Source organism: Notamacropus eugenii, chromosome 2, assembly GCF_028372415.1.
Source record: "Notamacropus eugenii isolate mMacEug1 chromosome 2, mMacEug1.pri_v2, whole genome shotgun sequence".
NCBI classification, from domain to species: Eukaryota; Metazoa; Chordata; class Mammalia; order Diprotodontia; family Macropodidae; genus Notamacropus; species Notamacropus eugenii.
The window spans coordinates 211,031,127-211,053,744 of record NC_092873.1 but is presented as its reverse complement, the minus strand read 5'-3'; the positions used below and the strand labels follow the sequence as shown (position 1 = coordinate 211,053,744).

Below are 22,618 nucleotides of genomic sequence, written 5' to 3'. Positions count from 1 at the left end.
GTATCTTTGTATGTCTTGTGCCTGGAATATTGTAGGTGCACTTAATAAATGTTTGTTGATTGATGGGTTTCAAAGAAATCTCAATTGGAAAAGCAAAATGGGCTTGGATAGTCCATCCTTGCCTTGAAAGCCAGAGAAAACAAACATCGAGTCAAGCTATATGTCTGGGAGAGAAAGTATGAATGCTTGCTATGATTGTGTTTAGTTTTATTTTCATCAACCCAATCCAATTCAACAAGCATTTATTCTACATATAAGGCACAACACCACAGATTAGGGGATGCAAAGACAAAAAAGACATAGTCCCTGTTTCCAATAAATCCTTCACCAGTACTATAGTGTACCTGAATAGTGCTAGGAAATCAGCAGATATGCAATGCAGGCTTATTGACTATCTAGACAAATTTGTGGGTATAAAAGAAGGAATACTTGATAAAGATACTCAAGTAAAGTGGCACCTATAAGTGGGTGTCATTTGAGACTGAGCTAAAGTAGGATCATAGTCTCTTTCCATTGAATTCTTTAGGATGATTTTCTGTTCTCCCACAGTGCTAGCATAGAAGTTTTTGGGGGGATAAAACAGGTGATATTTTAACTTGAATATAGATTATAACAGTGACACCTGTAAGACAATGGATGGAAATACTAAAATAAGAAATAAGTAAAGCATTTTAACATTTTATGTCTTGGCTGGGGAAAAATAATATTTTAGATGTATATTTATAGAAATGTATGATATTATATACATTCTATTTATCTCTGCATATGTATATACTATGCCTATATATACATATATACATGATATATGTATATATCACAAATTTTTTATGCATGTATTGTGTATAATATATATATATATACATACACATACACACACACACACATATATGTGAAACAATGGTGTTTAGACAGTGCAGTAGAGAAGTGCTTGGGGACAGACAGCCACAAACCACGTTTATTTTAAAGTCTTCAGAAAGCAGCAACCTTGACAGGGCTAAGAAGAGTGATAGAGCAGGTATTTGATCCCATTTACTACAACAGGAAGGTCAACATGGATCAGTGTAATTCTGTGCTCCACATTCAGAGATGTTCCATCCTGGAGCTGGCTGTCTCCTCTGTATCACACTGCTTGATTCCTTCAGTTACGGTGACGTCAATCCCCCAAAGAGAGCCATAGACTGAGAAAATATGGAGAAGAAAAGGCCAAACGATGAAGAAACAGAAAGAGTTGGTATATGAGGAAAGATCTAAGTTATGAAGTAGCTCTAAGTTGTCTAAGGAAGGAGAGGAAATATATAGTGTGTTTAGCAGTCATTATTTAGAATAATTTAGTAATTAGGATTTATACCTGTGCTGGTATAACTTGGATCAATACAACGAAATTAAGAAAAACCTTAATAAATACTTCTTAATACACTGTAAAGCTTCAGATCTTTAAATGAATATAGAGTTAAAAAAAAGAAAAGGAGGCAGTAATGCATTCTAGATTAGAGATGAAATGGATTAGTTAATTTTGCAGGGATTCATGAATGAAAAAATAACATTTCCGCCCAATGGAACCAATGATTAATATCACATTTTAAAATGAAACAAAAAAAAAGGAGAACTTTAAAAACTATCAACAAATATATTTATTATGGTGGCTTTTTTCCCACTAGATATACCTTGTTAAAGAAGTAATATCCCTTGGATTCCTCATGGATCATAAAGTAGATAAGAAAGCTTGGTTTTTTTCCCAAATTGAGAGGGGGAAAAAAAAAGACACAACTGCAAAAACATGTTACATTTTTTGTGCTCTATTTTCTGTTCTTTATTAATTCAGCCTTTTCTCCTACAAGTATGAGTTTGTTTGTTGTAAGTAAGGTTTGTAGTGTAGATACATTTCGCAGTTTATATGACTCCGGGGACAGCCCAGACAGGAGCACTGATGAAGGAGAAACCCGTCATAATTTCTTAGAGATTACAGTGCTGCTCTCCTGGAGCAGAACCACTGGTCCTTCACAGTTTTGTGAAGTACAAAAATACTCTCCATCCCAGCAGTTTCTTCTACTTTTCTTTCCTCTCCCCATTCTCACATAATTGTTACTACGCACACTAGGGTTTCTTGCAGGCAGGAGAACAGGATAAGTACAAGGGAACCAATTTTAAAACAGTTTCAGTCCTGATAAAACATAGGACAGGAAATGTCAGGCTCTTGGGATCTATTCAAGACATCAACACAGAGCTGTTGAACCTTGGATTTTTGCTGTTCTCTGATAGTTTTTTCCTTTCCCTTTCCCTCCACCCATCTCCAATTTTTTTTTTTGCGTGGTACACCATTTTTTTTTGAAGGGATACTGTGTCTTTGACTTAGTAGACATCTTTTTTGCTTCTTACTTAAAACAATAGCCTGAAAATTATTTTACAAAGAAAAAAATGTTGCTTCTCCAGATGCCATCATTATAATGTTATACTTTAAATCTTGTTAATAATTATATACAAAAAATTCTTAGGTGTCTTTTACAAATGCATAGAAGCATATAAGATAACCCCTTCAAAGTATCCCTTCTTTAGACTTCTTTGTACTCGTGGTTCCTCAATGTCTTGGTTATTAACTATGTTTGTATGGAGAGTATAGGAACTATCTGGAATGTTGTTTAGATGGAGCAGTAACTGGTAGCATTTTCCACTTGTGGTTCTAATGACTAGAGCACCTGTCCTGGGAATCTGGTGGAAATAGCAGCATCATAAGTCTAAAACAATCACATGAGACCTTTTAGTGTACAGTGCTGACTAATACCGATTTCTGTTGTTTATCTTGGACTTTTCGTTTCTTCTGCTGCGGTTTGTCTTTATTTTCCCGTTGATCCCGGGATTCTGTACTAGGCTCCTGGCCTTTGTTTTCAGGTTTTGTTTCCTTACTTTCTTCTTTACTCAGTTTTTTTCTTTTTCTCTCCCTTCCTTTCTTTCCTGAAACAAAAGGTAAACATGTGGATTAAAAAAAAAAGAAGGAAAAAGCCAAACACATTAAGATTTACTTAATGTTAGTTTATGCTTAGCTTTCCAAAACCCAGTTAACAACTCTCAGCAAGTTATGTGCAGTGAATCTTCAAACTAAAATGTTACCATATTTGTAAGATATTCACCCTTTCACTAAAAAAGAAAAAAAAATCAGATGATTAAGCTAAGACAATTCAAGAAGCATTTACTGAACATTTATTCTGATTTGCAGCCTATGACATGAGGCCCTCTACATTGACCTCCCCAGCTGAGCTAGGCACAGCAATTCATTTAAACGTAGTAAAGGGCTGGAAGGGAACTTTGAGGTAGACTTACTTAAACCTTCTCATTTTACATATGAGAAAACTGAGGCTTGGAAAAGTGACATGATGTGCCCAAGGGCAACCAACTAGTAACTCCTAAGAATCAGGACTTGAAGCCAGGTCCTTAGACTCCTAGGACAAAGTACTTTACACTGTGCCATATTTCATTCCTTTTATTACTTTTATCTCCATGTTGATCTGTCCACTATTCCCCCACCAATCCCATTAATCTCTTCCCTAACCCTCAATTTTCCCTCCTTTTTCTTTAAACAGTGTTGGTTCTCCTCTCAGCTACCTCTTCCAGAGGGGCAGCTAGGTGGTACAGCAGTGCAGGAGTCAGGAGGACCTGAGTTCAAATCTTACCTCAGATACCTGACACTCACTAGCTGTGTGACCTTGGGCAAGTCACTTAACCCCAAATGCCTCATCCTGGGTCACCTCCCGTCATTCTGATGAATATCTGGTCACTGGATTCAGATGGCTCTGGAGGAGAAGTGAGGCTGGTGACCTGCACAGCCCTCCCTCACTCAAAACAAAGTCAAGTGCAAGTCATGTCATCATCTCTCTGAAGGCATGGTCTTCTTTGGCAATGGAGGATGAACACACATTAAATGATTACCAGACACTGTGCAAAGCTCTTGAAAATTGAAGGGCAAAAACATTCTCTGCCCTTAAAGATAACATAGAAACTGCTATGTACAAACAATATAACTCCTATATCTCTATATCATGTCTCTATCTATCTCTCTACCTCTATTTGTATACATATGAGAGGATCAAACCTGAAACCGTCTTCTCCTCTGGGGTTAAATTAGTTTTCCCTAAAAACTGAAAAAACTGTTATCAGAACCTCATTAGCCATTATGTCTCCTTTGATTCTGCTTTCTTATAGTCTCTGTTTGTATTGCTACAGCTTCCTGTTCACCTAGTGGGCATAAAATGACCCACTCCTGTTAATGGTTTACCTTTAACAATAGGGTAGATTGGAAATAGTCTCAGAGGGAAAGCACCGGCATTGAGGGGGCCGGAGAGAGGCCTTCTGCAGAAAGTAAGATGTGAGCTGAGACATGAGGGAAGCCAGGCAAGCTAGAAGGTAGAGATGATGCTAACAGTGAATATTTGGTTATTTCTTCTGATCGTATGAACTGGATACAATAGAATTTGTTTTAAGCATGTCTAGTTTATGCAAAATGTCATATTTTAACATAGTTGTTCTTTAAAAAATATACTTCTTACCAAACATGGGTATTTGTTTGCCAATTCTGAGTGAAAATTATTATTCTGTTTCTTAAAAGTATATTTAAATACTATTTACAAATTATATTTTCCAGCTTATTTATTACATGTATATGTAATATATAACTCTAAATAAGAATTCATTTGTATGATAAATGTTGAAAGTAGAAATACTGGTGAATCCAGGTATACATACGTTTTATTATATAATCTAAAGACTTAATGTTGACATTACTTAATGTATCATTTTTCCCAGAGCTAACTCTTCTCCATTTATGGTATTTTCAACAGTCTTTAATTCTCTTCCTGCAGGAACAGTCAAAATGTGTGCCACAGACTCATCTTTCTGTTATCAATCAACAAACCTTGATTGAGTTCATACTCTATGCAAAGCACTGAGGGGGAGGGTGCTTTGGGTAGAGGAGAATAAAGAGTTATAAGATATGTTCCTTGGCCTAAAAGAACTTATGATCTAGTTGGGTAGAAGGAACATGTAAGTATATAAAGATAGTCAACTAGGCAGCTTGGTGAAAGGTCACAAAGCAATGATATGGAACATTTATGCTGTAAAGATTCAGAAGAGGGAAAGGTTACTGTAGACTGGAGTATGTAAGGATACATGACTTCATGGAGAATTTTGCACTTAAACTAGTGTCTAAAGAATGGATAAAAGTCAGATAAGTAGAAAAGAAAGAAATTCTTGCCAGAGGGAATTCCTATATTGATAACATATTTTTGCTTATTGTTAATGTAATTTTGTTCCTTAATGGAAAAACTTTCCCAACCATTAATAGGACCATGTCACATGAGTCTAAGTCACATGGAACAGGAAGGGGTGGAGCTGGAACAGAGCTGAGAGGAAGTTAGTCAGAGAGCAATCAGAGCTGGGAAAGGCAGCAACTAGTGTGAGTGGGAGTCTGTTTGTGATTTGTTTAATGGAGCTGGTTTGTGGGAAGCCTAGCAGGGGGAAAGCTTGGGGCTGGTGTTGTAGTCTGCATTGATATTGTGTATATATTTCTTTGATACTATGATAGATATGGCTTTCTGGTATTGGGATATGGCTTTCTGATGTCTGAATAAATGTTTTGGTTCTGTCTTCCATGTGGAGAGTCTGCTGTATTTTGCACCTGTATACACATGGCTGCCATAGGTGCTGTGAATATTCCATTGGCACTATAATTCCATGAGCAAATTTTATGAGTAGAGATGTGTATGCACTAGGAAGATGTATTTTGACTAGTGGATTCACTCTTGTAGAACAAGAGGTTGGAGAGCTAGGCTGAAGCCTTGATTTATATAACTAAGATTTTGGATTTTATGCATTGTGATGTGAACAGGGCCAAAGTTTTAGTTTTGACTGAGACTTACTAGCCATACGACTTTAGGAAAAGTCACTCGCTCTCTCTGATCTCATTTCCTCATCAATAAAATGCAGGCAATAGTGACTGTCATTAACTACCTCATAAGGTTGCTGTGAAGAAAGCGTTTTAAAACCTGCAAGTGTTATGTAATTGAGAGTTATTATTGTTATTATGTACAAAGAGAGAAAAAAAGAAATAATCCCTGCTCTCAAGGACCTTATATTCTACCAAGGAGGGAAATACATCATGTACACAGAGAAATATATATAAAATATATGGAAAACAAACACAAAATAACTTCTGCTAAAGCCCCTGCCATGTAGTAGTTTCCTCCTAAATCTTAATGAAACTGTCCTCCATACTTCATTAATCCATATAAGCTAGAGTAGTTTTACCCTAAATCTTATGAAACCACCCTCTATGCTTCATTAGTGCAAGGCACTGACTCAAATCCTTCATGTAGCTTCTAACACTTGAGGAATGGAGGACTCCTCAACTGTGCTGACCAGACACCAGTGAGGCCACTATGGCTACCAGGGAGCTATGTCCACTTAAATCAATGCTGTATCTTTGCTGTATATTTGAGGAATAGTCTTTCCATGTTATTGTTAAATAAGCTTCCTTACATGGCCAAAGAATGTCACACTTTAGTGTAACCAAAGTCAAGCTGGCCCAGAGTTTATTTAATTCTTTTTAGTGAGATTAGACATCACCAAATATTTTTATGGGCTATAGAAAACTCAATATAACAGACTTTTTTCACTTAATTGAATTTATTGTTTTATAGAAAATTTTTGAAATAAAAATAAAAAGGTACCAATAATAGAGATTATGAGAACTTTCTAGACTAAATAAATATATTTTCTGAGTTCTTGAGAGTAAAAAAATCATAGCATGAGGTAGGGGACAATTGATGTGGAACATTGCATGTGCTGTCATTGTATATACTGATGCCATGGTTAGTTTTGCCAAACTGCTTTTTTCTCCTTTTTTTATTCTTTTTACAAGGAATGGACTGGGAAGGAGGGAGAGAAATGAACATAAAGGTGAAAAACTAATGATAAAAATAAAACACTTAAAAATTATAGCAACTTTTCGATTTTTTAAATTTAGTTTTTTCTACATGAAGCCATTGTTTCAAATATTTTGACATGTATTGGTGCACAGCAGCAACATAAGCATTTTATTAAAATGAAATGTTTGTACATGCTTGGAAAATGTCAGATGATCCTGCCTCTGTGGTCTCTGAGTTCGTTGACGAGTCTGAGTCAGCAATGTTAATATTGTGTATGCTGCTATCTTTATACATTTTCTATGCAAATACAACTTTAAACCAGACTTCTCTCCCTAACTTTATGACGTATAATGATGGTGACTCACTTTTCCATAGTGTTTTCAAGAATATACTACATTCCAGAAGGATTTTCTTTTCTGTATTAAAACTTATTCCAGCAAGGGTGTCATATTTATCAGTGATTTTAAGGCTATAACTGGCTAGTGACCTTATAGAAAACCAGGTCACACTGCTTTCCCTATCTTACTGCATTAGAACTTTCCTGCTTACTGAATATCAACTCTACCATTCTTTTTAAAGTACAAAGAATGTTGGGTCTAATAATGTAAAAGTATCTTCTGTAAACAACTAGTAGGAAACCAGCACATTGTCCATTGCTGTTGCCCAATAGCCTGTAAAATGTTCTATAACATTTAATTAAGCCCCAGGAAGTATCTCTTTCATGAAGTGTGAAGCCCCTAGATACAGGAAAATGTCTGATGTGGCCTTTGTTTAGATACTGACTCATATTTATGGCTAGTTCACACGAGTTTAAGCTTTGCACTCTTGGTAGTGGGGCACAAGAACTCAAGAGACTATAGATAAAGGAAGTGGGAAAGAGAAAAGACTAGGAATAGGGCTTGTTTCCCCAGAGAGATGAATGAATAACTAAATACATAGTCCTTTTATTCCTGACATGGCCACAGGGATTACAGTGGATAACTCATCATTGCTGGGTCAAGCCAGGAGCTATAATAATAGAAGTTATCTAGTGGTAGGTGAACAACAGTAGAGAAATGGAGGTATTCCTGGATTGTGTTCATCCTTCATTTTCAAAGAAGACCATGACATCAGAGAAAAAAGGCCAATGTCTCCCATTGCATCCTGGGCTGTCTCCAATCTTCCTGATGAATAGCTGGTCTCTGGATCCAGATGACTCAGGAGGAGAAAGTGAGTATTTAGAAAGTGTTTAGAAAGTCCTTCTAAATGTGAAGTCCTCATAGGATTTAGAGCTTGAAAGACATTAACTGGTCATCAAGTCCAAACTACTTGTGTCATAAAGTACTACCAGAAAGACTGTATGACTTGTCCAGGGTTACTTGGCCACAAATTATAGAACTAGGATTCAAACCTAGGTCTTTTCACTCCAAATTCAGTTTTCTTTCCACTATACCTGAAATATTAAAACATACTATTTATCTAAAAGTCTTTAGTATTTCCAACCTCTAAAACTGACCATATTTTCAGAAAAATCTTATATCTATGTAACCTGTTCACATTAACTGAATTGAATCATGAAGGCTTCTCAATAATCTCTCTTTGGCCCACATCCCCACCCAGCAACAACTCTCCTTCACTCAAAGCAAAGTCAAGTGCAAGTGGTCATCATTTCTCTGATGTCATAGTCTTCTTCGAAAATGAAGGACAAACACAATCTGTGAATAGACCCAGCTGCCTGAGTGGGGACCCAGCTAGCTGGGTAACTCAGTTCATTCTCTCCCTTCTGTCTCCTTCTCCCCTTCCTTCTCCTCTCCAAGGAAGATAAATTTCTGGATTAAGCAAAGGCTGAAGGAAGAAGTCATGGAAATCAGAATCATTGGGCAAAAACAGATGATGATGAGGCACAAAACAGACTGACTTTTGATTGCTTTTGTGAATAATTGTTATATATGGCTGAGATACCAGAAGACAACATTTTCTGAAAAACTGGAAGTGAATAGCCTACATAAGGCAACAGAGATATACATGGGTGAAAGCAGACTATAACATATAACCAATGGAAAACTTCAAAGAAAAGTAGAAGTTAATTACACTATCAGGGAAATGTATGATGGAAAAGAAGATGGGCTAGTCATATGTCAAGAGTGAGAGAGGACAGATAGATAGCTCAAGTGTTCTAGTGTTACCTGCACCATATCTGGAGAAATCAAGAAAGGCTTCTAGTAAGTTGGGAGGATACCAGCAAGAACCACGAAAGATGGGCAGGCACAGATGGATAGTGACCTGCATGTTGGAAGGCATATTCAAATGGCTGAAAGCATTTGAATGAGTCATATGAGCGATGCCAGAGCACAGGTTCAATTCTCCAGTGACATGGAGTTCTTTCCCCTTGCAGAAGGATCCCTTGGGGCAGCACTATGTGTCTGGAAGACTGTATAAGTCTCTAGGGAAGGCTGAAGTCCACTGGAAAAGGAAAGCTTGACTATTTGTAGGTTCAAGAATTAATCCTTTATATTTTCTGTTGGGTGAAAGAAAGTCTTTTAAAATAAATACATAAGGTGCTTTGCAAATCTTGAAGGGCTTCATAAATGCCAGCTATATTATTATAACTACAATAATATTTGTGATTTTGTTAACCTGAGTGTTTACATGGAATCTGAGGGCATTTCTTTCTCTCTATCCCTAAAGATCTAGACATCATCCAAATTCTGTTTCCAGGGGAAAATGCTGGGTGGGGATGTGGGCCAAAGAGAGATTATTGAGAAGCCTTCATGATTCAATTCAGTTAATGTGAACAGGTTACGTAGATATAAGATTTTTCTGAAAATATGGTCAGTTTTAGAGGTTGGAAATACTAAAGACTTTTAGATAAATAGTATGTTTTAATATTTCAGGTATAGTGGAAAGAAAACTGAATTTGGAGTGAAAAGACCTAGGTTTGAATCCTAGTTCTATAATTTGTGGCCAAGTGACCCTGGACAAGTCATACAGTCTTTCTGGTAGTACTCTATGATATAAATAGTTTGGATTTGATGACCAGTTAATGTCTTTCAAGCTCTAAATTCTATGAGGACTTCCCATTTAGAAGGACTTTCTAAATATTAACAATAGAACATAAACTGCTTGAGGGCAATAAGTGCTTTGTTTCTGCCTTGGTATCACCAGTTCTGGCACACAGTAGGTATTTAATAAATATTTGTTCAATTGAATTGAATTTAGGAATCAGATGTGGTGAAATGAACAACTTTTGCTTTCCCAGAACTTCAGAATTACTTGGACCACACTGCAGTCTAAGCTGCACCCAACTGTGGTCTAATCAAAAGATGGACCTTCTATTGTGGAGTCTGTTTTTAGAAGGCTGAAAAGGCTAAGTTCCTTACATTTCCATTCTGAGGAACTTTTTGGAGGTGTTCAAGTTCAGCTCTAGAGGAAGAAAAAATGTCAGTGAAAAGCTTATTCCAAAGTTCTGTAAAAACTATTGACCCCAAACGAAATGTTATTTTGATGGAAATCATCCAGAAGTTCAGTGTTTGACATTGTTCTCTTGATGATAGTCCAACATCTTACAGCTGTGAGCCCAACCATGATATTTTGGACGCATTAGAAATATACTTTTTTCCTTCTTTGCTCACAGATTGATTTATATTTTTCTTAGCCACTTGTGACAACATACTCGACATGTAATAGGTTTCTGCTTATTAGCAAACTGATATGATTATTCTTTAAGACAGGCAGATACATTTTTGGAAGTTGTCTGAAACTCAGTATTATTGCTCTATTATCCAAGGAATAACTATTTAGTCTGGGAGGTGGGGGAAAGAAGGGGCTGAATTAAAGTAACAGGAAACTAGCTCATTGGATAGAGTTACCGTTCAGCAGACTGCTATTGCACAATATAGAAATTGAACATTTTTTTTCCTAATGACCCATGCATTAGTTGGGGGAATTACTGAATGCCCTTTTGCACTGATACATTCAAGAATACAAAAATCAAATAAAAGTAACTAAGAGTAGAAATATGGATGTAGTATATTAAACATCACATGTAATTGGTTGTTAGCCTATATTAATATACAGTAAAAAGGGAGCATCTCTACTGTTTATTGATATGGTGAGGCTTCATTGATATGGTAAGCAGTTAGGGGGTATTTCTAAACATTTATATAGTTTTGTAGACCAGGCACTCCATTCTTTGTTAAAGCATTATTTGTATGTATGTGTTATTCCAGTAACTGTGAAATGTTGTTGTATGTTGTTGTTGTTGTGCCAGAGCTAGGGGTGTGGGGTCCTCTGGCAATTGAGATGATGTTCATTTTTGCCTTGGTTTTCCAGCAATAGGGTGGAGTTTGAGCAAAAAATCCCATAAAAGGGGAACTCCCCTTAGTACTAAGATAAGATCTGATCATGTGTTCAGTGAAAGGGATTTTTTTTTTCTGACAGTTTTTAAAACAGTACTTCAGGGACCAACCTTTCTCCATTATCTAAGATTGAATTAGATTCTAAAATTATTTATTATGTTCTTACCATGTGACAGGCCCTGTGTGAGGCCCTGGAGATGCAAAGGTCAAAAAATCCAAAACAGTTCTTGATCTCAAGGGGTTTATACTCTACTGGCTTAGGTTGGAGTTGTAATCCAACATAACAGGACACAGCAGCCCAAGGCAAAAAAAAGACTCTCCTTGAAAATGAATGAAATCTTTCAGAATATGGTACTGTCCTTTAACTACACAAACACTCATACACACTTCACACTATATCTTCACAATTGGAAAGGATAACAAAGTTAATTACATAGATGAATTATTTTATGTCACAGGGTTGCATAATTGATTATAATAATGTTAATGGCATGAGAAACAGACATTCTTTACCAAAGAAAGTAAAATATGTTTTTTGTTTACCAGCACTGGAGACTTAACTTTCAAAATATCTCTTTAAAAACTATGAGGGTTTTGAATAGACACATTTGGTATGGGAACTAAGTTATGACATTGTACCTTTTGATATGTCTGACAATATATATACAATGCTTTAATGAGAATCATCTGCGTGCCTTTTCCCCCTACTAGATATTAAACTAGATATATCAAGGACCTGCTCTTAGCTAAACTATGTTATTTTCCTCAGCTCCTGAAATAATTAATTCCTTGCATACAGTATATATTTTTTCCAACGAATGGATGAAATAAAGTGTAATGAGAAGTTCACTCTATGTCCTTCTTTCCTCCACTCCACCACTCTGAGACCTACATATGGTACAAAAAACCCACATGAGGGAAAAGAACCAGCAAGGGAAAAGTGGCATTTGGTTAGTTTCCTGGTGATTAATAGCAAGTATTTATAAAATGTAAACTTTTCATTTAGATCTGAATTCCAGTCCAGATGTGTTAGAAAGCAGCTAATTATTGTAGAAAAAGGATCTGTGCTCCCTTTAAAGTCATCTAGTTCGTTTAGTGAGAATGACTTAGAATTGTGAATATATATTAATCTTTTTTCTTTATGTTTAGAAATATTTGTGTTAAAACTGTGACATAGCTGGAGTACTTCTGTGACTGAACTTTTGCTGGCTACCACTAGGAGGAGCCTTGGTGCTTTAGCCATTTCTGAAGTAAATTGGGAAACATCTATTTTGCTCCAAAAAAAAAAAAATCCCCAAACTCAAAATATATTCCACATGCCAGAAATCCCAGCGAGTAAACAGTATCAAATCTGTGACTCAAACCAATTAAAGCTGGCTTCGTTAAAAAGCCAAAATGTGCTGCTAAGTCTTCTCTCTTCACTGTTACCAGTAATATCATATTCCAGGCCTATGGTCCTTTCCTGAAATACCCACACAGCACAAAGTAGGAGGAGGGTTTAGCATACAGCCTTCGATTGTAGATTTGGACCCGCTTTTCTTACTTTCTGCTGCTGTGGCCATGAGCTTAGTGTATGTGTGTAGGAAAATTTCCTTCCTTCCTTCCTTCCTTCCTTCCTTCCTTCCTTCCTTCCTTTCTTCCTTCCTTCCTTCCTTCCTTCCTTCCTTCCTTCCTTCCTTCCTTCCTTCCTTCCTTCCTTCCTTCCTTCCTTCCTTCCTTCCTTCCTTCCTTCCTTCCTTCCCCTCCTCCTCCTACTCTCTCTGTCTCTGCCTCTCTCTGTTTCTGTCTCTGTTTCCTTCTTCCTTTCAGTAAAGCCCTTGTGGAGAAAATTTATAACCAAGGGTTATAACTGTGGTTGTGTCTCTTCAGCGGTTATGATCCATTGTGCAGATACATATTTAAAGGCTGTGGACTGAAAAAACATAGGGCAGCCTGACCTAGTAGTTTGATCACACAGCTGAGAGTCAACGATGCCAAATTCTCTTCTCAGCTATATTATTATGTTGTGGAATTCAATTCAACAAAGTTTTATTGAGGGTCTACTGAGTGTATGGCATGATATCAGGCACCAGGAGAGATACAGGAGAGAGCTAGTGTAGCTTAGACATGACTGTTCACTTGGAGCTTATAGTCTGGTAGGGAGATAAGATAATTAAAAAGTGTATTGCAAAAAAACCCCAAACAAACCCATAAATCTACCAGAGAAATACATAATACATCTATATGCATTCTTGGGGTAAGAGAAATAGACTGACAAGAGGAGGACCAGGAAGGACTTTCTGAAAGATTTGGCATTTGCTTCCAACCAATTTGATTTCAATAGCTCACAATTGCCTTTAGGAGAAGATAAAATGTTGCATATAAAAAGGACATATAAATGTACTTTACAATCTGGTTCCAAACTATATGTCAAGGTTGATTTACATGACTCCCTTTCAGATACTACTAGGCATTCTGGTCAAAAGAGACCACTAAATACTTTGCGCTCTGTCCACCAGTTCATTTCTTCTCCCCAAGCTTTTGGACAGGCTGTGCCCCATGCCTGGAATGCTTTTCCTCTTTACTTCTCTCATTCTCTTCTTTAAACTTCTCTCATTCTCTTCAATTTGCAGCTAGTATTACCTCTCATATGAAGCTTTTTCTAATTCTCCCAGCCATTAGCAACCCCTCCCCCCATTACCTTGTCTATGGTTTGTATTTACTTATCTATATATAACACTACATGTTGTTATCTCCAAGTAGAACTTAGCTCCTTAAAGGCAGTGACTTGTTTCCCCTTTTTGTTTTTTTGAGGATTTTTTTTTATATCCCCAGTGCCTACTGTAGTGTCTGGCACAGAGCAGGTGTTCAATAAACCCTTTTTGAACTGAATTTAAGAAAAAGCCAAACAGTAACTGCTTCTCCAATTATTTTACCTAAGGACTTCCCCGCATATAAGGTGTTAACATAATTAATTGGAATAGTTGCTTCAAACAGGGTAGGTTATTCTCCAACCCAGTGTATAAGAAGTCAGTCATCACTAGCTACTCTTGCAATTTGTACTCAATATAGTCAACATTCAACAAACACCTATTATGCAAGGCACTGGTTTTGCAAAGACAAAAATGAAAGTCTCTGAGCTCAAGGAACTTATATTCTCATGCTTATTAATTATTTAACCTCAGGGCTAGTTTTAGTTATACACAGAAAAGTAATTTCACTCATAGGATTATGAGTTCTATTAAACAGCAAATAAGTGAACACTAAAAGAGGGAGAGGGAGAGGGGGAGAGAGAGAGAGAGAGAGAGAGAGAGAGAGAGAGAGAGAGAGAGAGAGAGAGAGAGAGAGAGAGAGAAAATGAATGCAACCTAGTCTACAGAAGTAGCTTTTTTAGGAAGGTTCAACCATCACCTCTCACTCATACTGGTTGTTTAACCCTGGGCAAGTCTTCATGCCTCAGACACGTCTCTATTAATTGCAGAGAAAGTGGTCATCATTGTCATAAGCAGAATCTCCTCACTAAAAATTCCATAGACCCAAGGAATCACAGGTTCAGTCTCTTTCCCTAACTATGAAAAAAGATAACCACAAACATGAAAAATGAGATCAACTTACAAGTCAGCATGAGAATCTCCATCATTTTGCTAAACTGTTGGACTCAAAAGTAATATGTTTTGCATAATTCTCATGGGAATTTTAAAGGCAAGACTTCTCTGATTTTAGCTCCATGAATTTAAATTTGAGATGTAAAAGCAGAAAAATGTTCTCCAGAGAAACCGACAAATTTTTAATTGTGCTGGTGTGTGTGTGTGTGTGTGTGTGTGTGTGTGTGTGTGTGTGTGTGTTTAAAAGAAGTGAATACATGATCCTTGTCTTTAAGGAATGATAATCTAGTAGGGGGAAGTAGATGAAGCAAGGAAATTCAGGACTATATAGTATAGAACAATAGTACCAAACTCAAATAAAAATGAATCCTGGCTTCTATGGAATGACTTAGAAAATCACAAATTAACCCTATTTATGTTTTATGTTTATTTACTTTGTTAAAAAATTTCTCAATTACATTTTGATTTTTTTTCAGGCTATACTTGGGAATGTTGTGGGAAGATGATCCATGGGACATGAGTTTGGCACCTGAGGTATAAATTATTAATTCTGGAGAAATTCAGAGAGATGAAGGGTCATTTGTGGTGATGGTAGTCATATAAGGCTTCTTGGAGGAAGTCAGACTGAAGCTGAGTCTGGAAGGAAGTGTAGGATTTGAAGTAGCCAAAGGAATATTGGATGACGTCCCATATGCAAAAACACAGATAGAGTTGGGTGTGCAGGCACAGTAAGGAAACTAGCCATATTCAGACAAACCCCTGCATCAGGGAATCATTGGAGACAAAGTGGGAATGAGAGTCTTGGACCCTGAATTAAGACTGAATCATAGAAAAATGTGTCACTTTAGGGAATAGTATGGTGTAGTGGTATGATAGGGAAAAGGGAGTAGTTTTAGAGTCATAAGACTTTCAGTGGAATTCTACCTCTACATCTTAATGTCTCATGACTTTTAGTGAGTGTTTTGGATCTAAGTATCCATTTCTGTTGTAAAAATGAAAGCTTCGGACTAGATTGTTCTCTAAGATCCCTTGTAGCTCTGAATCTCTATGCTTCATTAGTTATGTTGCCCTTAAAAGGGACATTAACAGGTATTAAAGACATTAATACAGGTTTTCTTCCTTCCACAAACAAAATTGTCTTGAAAAAGGGATAGTTTGAGAGAGGAAGGGCACAGTTAAGGGAAGCCTTTTGCATTTGGGAAAATATACAATAAATTTTTTTTCCTATTCCAAGGAATCTGTAAAATCCATCCTCCGTGGATTGGGAGGATATCCAACACTTCATAGATTTGTACAGTTGATTCAGTCATGTCCGACTCTTTGTGATCTCATTTGGGGTTTTCTTGGCAAAAATACTGGAGTGGTCTGCCATTTCCTTCTCCAACTCATTTGACAGATGAGGAATTGATGCAAACAGGGTTAAGTGACTTGTCCAGAGTCACATGGCTACTAAGCATCTGAGGCCAGATTTGAATTTAGGAAAATGAGTCTTCTGTTGTCTCTGCCCTAGCTACTGGAATGTCCAGCACTCTATTCACTGCACCACCTAGCTAGCTGCCCTACTTTATAGATTTCTGTATGATGTTAACATAAGTTGAAAAAATTTTTGCTTAGTATTTTATTTTATAATTCTTTAACAGAAGTTCCTTGGAAGCAACCTCTTTTGCAGTTATCAAAGGCTACCATTTTATTCTATACATGATAAAACAGAGCTCCACTGAGGTCTTCAGTATGTTATAGTGGAAAGGGTTGGATTCTGAATCAAGGGACTTAGGTTCGAATCTCCACTCTACTTGTTACCATCTGTGAGACCTTGAGAGAGACACTTCACTTTGTATTACTTTCTTCTTCTGTAAAATAAAGGGCTTGAACTAAATGAATTTCCTGCTCTAAATATATAATCTATGTCTGACCTTGCCAAAGTCACAGGGTAGTAAGTAGTAGAGCTAAGACTTGAAACCAGGTCTCCTGACTCCAGTTGCAGCTTTATTTCTCCTATAATATGCTTATTCATTTAGAATGAGAATGTTTTTATTTTCTCTCTCTCTTTTTTTTGGACTCTCTGGGCTATGTGCCTAGGCATTGTCCTAAGTTTGTTCTACCACTGAAGATGTCTCCTTATACAAGGCGCAACCATTCCCATTCACATCATATTCCAGGATGATTGATTGATTCATGGCTAATTATACCCTTGAGCCACATCTTTGGACTTAGTCTTTATAAGGGAGAGCACACTCATACAGAGAAAGAAGAACTGGAGAGCTGAAAAATGCAGCTGCTTGAGGATCCAGATGTGCAGGCTACCTCTCTGGGGAGCCTCATCTGAGTCTGTGAGTAACCCTTCTTCTAACTGTGATTCAAAGTTAGGGTTTTCTTCTAGTCTTTGTGTCTTCTCTCTTTCAAAAGTCAAGTCTAAGACTGAGGCTCAGGTGCTATGACTCAAATTCAATTGAACAAATTGTCTTAAATTCTACAATATGCAGGGCACCATAGAATAAGAATTAGGAATTCAGAGACAAAAAGGAAGTAGTGTCTGCTCTCAAGGACTTCACATTTTACTGTCAAGATATAAAATATACACAGGTAAATATAATTTATGTATGTAACATGAGACTGGATATGACCCCAGGCCGTATGAGCCGGCATAAAATGCCTGGACTTTGGAAAATGCATACATATTCTTTGTTTTTAATAGAGAAGAAAGAGAACTAATAATGGGAAAATCAGGGATAGTTTCATATAGGAGATGATATCTGAGATTTTGCTTTAAAGAAACCTAGGGATTTTATGAGGTGGAAATGAAGAAGAATTATACTCCAGTTCATAAGATCATAGATATAGAACTAGAAAGGACCTTAGGGGGTCATCAAATCTGGCCTTCTCATTTTCCAGATAAGAAAACTGAGGTCCAGAAAAACAGGGTTACTTGTCTAGAGTCATATCAGTGATAAGTGGCAGAACCAGAATTCAAATATAGTTACTCTGACTCCAAATCTAGTATTCTTTCCCACTGCATCATGCTGCCTGTTTCAAAGCTATGTGAAGGATCCATTGGAAAATGACTGACCATGACCCAATCCATCATCCTCAAACATTAATGGTGATAATTCTACCTTATATGGGGAGGCAATTTGAATACCAGAAAAAAGTCCTCATCTGTGAGTGACAATGAGGACAAGCTTATGTGCATGCCCTCTAGTGCACAAAGGTCCTCAGCATGTTAATGATCTTTTAATTTCCTACTAGACTTTATTAAATTTGTTTCTTCTAAGATAAATCACAATATTAGATTTTGTGATGAAGATTTCTATTTTGATGTGCAATTTTTTTAACAAGACATGACTATGTTCTGACTCAGTTCTTGAGATTTTGAGCAACAGTCTCCATTGTAAAACTACATAAATCCTTTCTGAATTTCCATTTGAAATTAGGGCTTGGTCACAACATTTTATCCTTAAATTTCACCCATATCATGTTCACATTTATGGTAATAAAGTTTTTATCGTAAGAATTAAACTTGGTACTAAGGTCTAGATTGGTCTTGCAATGAAGAAGAAATTAAGCTTCTTAGAATCTGAATATAATAATTTTTGATGCCAGGCTCTAATATTCTAGCTTTGATCTTATCTTGGTTCCACAGCACTTTCAGGCCATTTTCATGTCATGCTGCGTCTCCATCCCCCCATTCTCTAATTCCCCTTTATATGTGTTATCTTCTCCCACTAAAATGTAAGCCCCGTTGAGGGCAGTAAATATCTTTCTTGTTTATATTTGTATCTCTAGTGCTTAGCACAGTACCTGGTGCATAGTAAGTGCTTAATAAATGCTTGTTCTATCTGCTCTCTGTCTCATCTCTCTATTCACTACTTTCTTTGTTTCTTTTCCTTCCTTCCTTCCTTCCTTCCTTCCTTCCTTCCTTCCTTCCTTCCTTCCTTCCTTCCTTCCAGCCTTCCTTCCTTCCTTTTTTTCTTTCTTTTTTTTCCTCCTTTCTTTTTATCATATCCATCTATCTACCTACATATCTATCTGTTTGTAATTTTCAGGGTCCAAAACCAATCTGTAACAATTATCTGCATGTATCTTCAAAGTAATGGAGCTGATCTAAACATTTAAAATATATAAATAAGAAGTAAAGATAGTTCTAAATACAAGGACCTGTCCTTGAAATGTCACTTAACATCCTCAGTAGGATGACAATCTACTCAAAATGTTAATTATTGTCATAATTAATTAAGTGGAATTTTCTTTTAAAATACCTAGTCACTTTCCTTGAAGTTACCAGTAATTGATTAACATCTTATTTTTTTGGTGAGAAAGTCTCCAGAATTTTTATGCTAAATGTTTATTATTTTATGCTTCTTTAAAAAAAAAATCTAGCATGACAATTTAAATGTCTAAAAGTTGAATAACATTTTTCTTAACTCCTATTATCAAGAAGGCAAAGTTGAATAGTGGAAAATTTGCTAGTTTTGGAGGAAGTATATCTAGATAGTACAATGGATAGAATATGGGACTTGCAGTCATGATGACCTAAGTTCAAATATGGCCTTAGACAGTTACTAGATGTGCGGCCCTGGTAAAGTCACTTACTTTTGGTCAACCTCAGTTTCCTCAATTATAAAATGGGGATCTTAGTAGCGCTTACCCCAAAGTGTTATTATGAGAATTAATTAAGATAATATTCACAAAATACTTAACACGATGCCTGGCACATAGTAGTTTCTTAACAAATGCGTCTTCCTTTCCCTTCCCATTTGAATGCAGGCAAATAAGCTTTATCTGATTCAGTCCCTTTATCTATGAAATAGGAGTAATAATACTTACATTCTTACCTTGCATTGTGAAGAAAGGGCTACATAAATACAACTTATTATAAAATTATACTCTAACATGATGCAAAAATGTTGAAATGACAATTAGTTAACCTCACTCGAACAATCTGAAACCTTTTTTCATAAGACTTATAAGTGTGCCACCCACATTGCCTATCTTATAATTTCCATTCAGGTTCATTTAACACTGGCATTGCTACCACCAATCACCCAGTGTCTTATCTGACAAAGGACAGCACAGATGTAAGATCTATTGGCACAGAGGAATGAGTGCTAGATTTAGAGGAGGAAAATATGCTTGAACCATATGCTTTGCCATTTACTCCCTATTGACTTTGAGCCAATCAATTAACCTCTCTGGGTTTCAGTTTCCTCATCTGTAAAAATGAGAAACATAGGACTAGATCACCTTTGAGAATACTTATAGACCCTAAATATGTTACACCATGATTCTAAGAATCTTTTCCATTCATTTACCTTTCCTAGTTATGCCTTGGGAGTAGGATAATATACATATCCCCAAATAAAAGGATTCTGAGAAATTTACCAAAGTTCATTTGCTTGTATCAAATTTCTAGGCCTTTTTTGCAACTCAAAATTTTAAATGCCATCCATCCTTGATTCTAAACCAAATCTTTCTTGCTTTGTTCTTTCTTACACACTACTCCTGTCAGGGAACGAGAGTCTAGCAATATTACACCTGACAACTTTCATTAGAAAGCATTCAGCAAACTACCTGGACGTAGTTTTATCATTCTTCCTTCTCTGTAGGTATGCATGCTTCAAGTCTCTGATGGCTGAAATACATTGTCTGGCGCCTGTTTGTTTATGATCAACATCCCTCGAATGTCTGCTCTGCAGAGAGTCTCCAAGCCCCAAACATCGTTTTCATCTTTGATGAAATGGGGCCTTTCAATTAAAAGGGAAATCCTTCATTTCGAAAGGTTGGACAGGATGCTACTTGAAAATTCTTTCCAGCTGGCTAAATTGAGCTAAAATAAAAGTCAAAGTAAGAAAATTCTTTGGGCATTTCAAAATTTTGGTTGCCAAATCAATACATTTCTATACTCCAAGTCTTTGGAAAAAGTCCAAATTCACTGTTAACCCTCTTTTCTTTTGTATTACTGTTTCCTTAACTTACTACTTCCTCTAGTGGAATTCACAGGCATATTTGCAGTGATTGCTTCTGTAAGGAATGCTGATATTTTTCTATGTTCTTTTGCCTTTTTAAAAATGCATCATTCATCTTGGCTTTCTTTTCCCATTCCTCTGCAGCCCACTGTTTCTTTTCTTTGAAGTCAGTATCTGTTCTATGCAAAAGAATTAAATTTAATCATGAATTCATCATGCGAAGGGAGGGAAGAAGAAGCTACTAAATCCCAAATTCAGAATGTTTGCATATATGTATATATTCAATATATACATGTATATATATATATATATATACATATATATGTAATCATAGGAGTCTAGATTTTTGAACTGGAAGAAGTCTTAGAGATGATCTAGTTGAATACCCTTATTTTACATATGGGGAAACTGAGGCTCAGATTTGATTTGTCAAAGATTACAGGAGAAGTGAATGGGAGGATCTGGATTTGAACCCTATTCCTCTGATTCAGGTTCTAACACTCATGCCATTGCATCACTTTGCTATTTGGCTAAAACTACTGCACCCATTCTGAGTGATGCCTCTTAAAGACATTTCCTGACATTTATTTTTAGTCATAGGTTATGTTTTCTGCCTAAAGGAAGCTTTTTTTCTGATTGCACCTCTAGGAACTGTTCCAAAGCATGTTTTCACTTTGCTTTTGTGAGATTCTCTTGAATTGTTTTCTTTTGGCTGGGCTTTACTCCAAGTTCTATTGTATCATTGATTAGGTTTAAAAAAATAAGTTCTTTGAAAACCTAAACAGAGTAAAGCATAAATACTCATTAATTTTAAATTTATTAGAAAGCTACTGAAAAAAGGATATACTAGGTGACTGTTCAGATGGCTGCAGGTGTGTCATGTTTAATTTATGGAAAATGATATGGTTTTTAAGGAATTCAACACAGCATCTCATAGAATCAGAGCTGGAAGAGACCCAGGAGATCATGTGGATCACCTCTTTAATTTCTTCCCATTGAAATAGTTATTGTTTGTTTATGTCTGAGTGTTCCTTTTTTATTTGCACAATCCTAGTCCAACCCATACTTCAACAACTATCACCTTGACAATGTCTCTGGCAAGTGATCTCTTCTATAGATCCAATCTTTGGTTGAAAACTTGTAGTGAAGAGAACTTGCTACCTTCTAAGGCAATATTTTACTTTTAGATGGCATTAATTATTAGGAAAGATTTTCTTAATTCAAATTGAGATTTGCCTTTGCAATGTCCATATATTGATCCTTGTTCTACTTCTTTCTTCTGCTTCTAGTACCCGTTCTTCTTCCTCATGACCCCCACAATGATCCTTGAAGGGGGAGACAATACCACAAAGTGTAATCACTTTTCCACATGAGAGCCCTACCATGATTGGATGTAGCTATTATGTCTATTCACTTGTCCATTTTCTCCTTTCTAAATATATCAATTTCCTTCAATCATTTCTCAAAGAGCAAGATCTCAAGAACTTTCACCACTCTAGTCACCCTCTTGTGGATGCTCTCCACATTATCAATGACCTTCCTAAAATATATGGCCCAGAATTGAACAGAATACTCCAGGTATGGTTTGACCAGGGCAGAGTATAACGGGACAACGACTTCATTATAATTTAATTCAGATTGTGAATGAATCGCAAACACTTTGTACCAGATCAGCATGATTTTACTGGGCTTTTACTCCTACCATATGTATTTGTATGTATAGGGATTGGTGGTTTGGGGTGGTGCAGGGGTAAGGCATGGTGGGACATGTGCAACAAATGTGTTTGTACATATGTATGCACATATAAATATATATATAT

General features: G+C 36.5%; 1 protein-coding gene across 1 annotated transcript in view; it reads right to left on the bottom strand.

The window, feature by feature from the left end:
* Positions 1-825: 825 nt before the first annotated feature.
* RSPO3 (R-spondin 3) overlaps positions 826-22,618 on the bottom strand; it is a 111,631-nt gene continuing 89,838 nt past the window's right edge. The window contains exons 5-6 of the mRNA XM_072643238.1: positions 2,780-2,949; positions 826-1,178 (exon numbers count right to left, since the gene is read on the bottom strand). Of these exons, the coding sequence (XP_072499339.1) occupies positions 1,143-1,178; positions 2,780-2,949 (206 nt within the window). The 3' untranslated portion in view covers positions 826-1,142. The remainder of the gene's footprint in view (positions 1,179-2,779; positions 2,950-22,618) is intronic.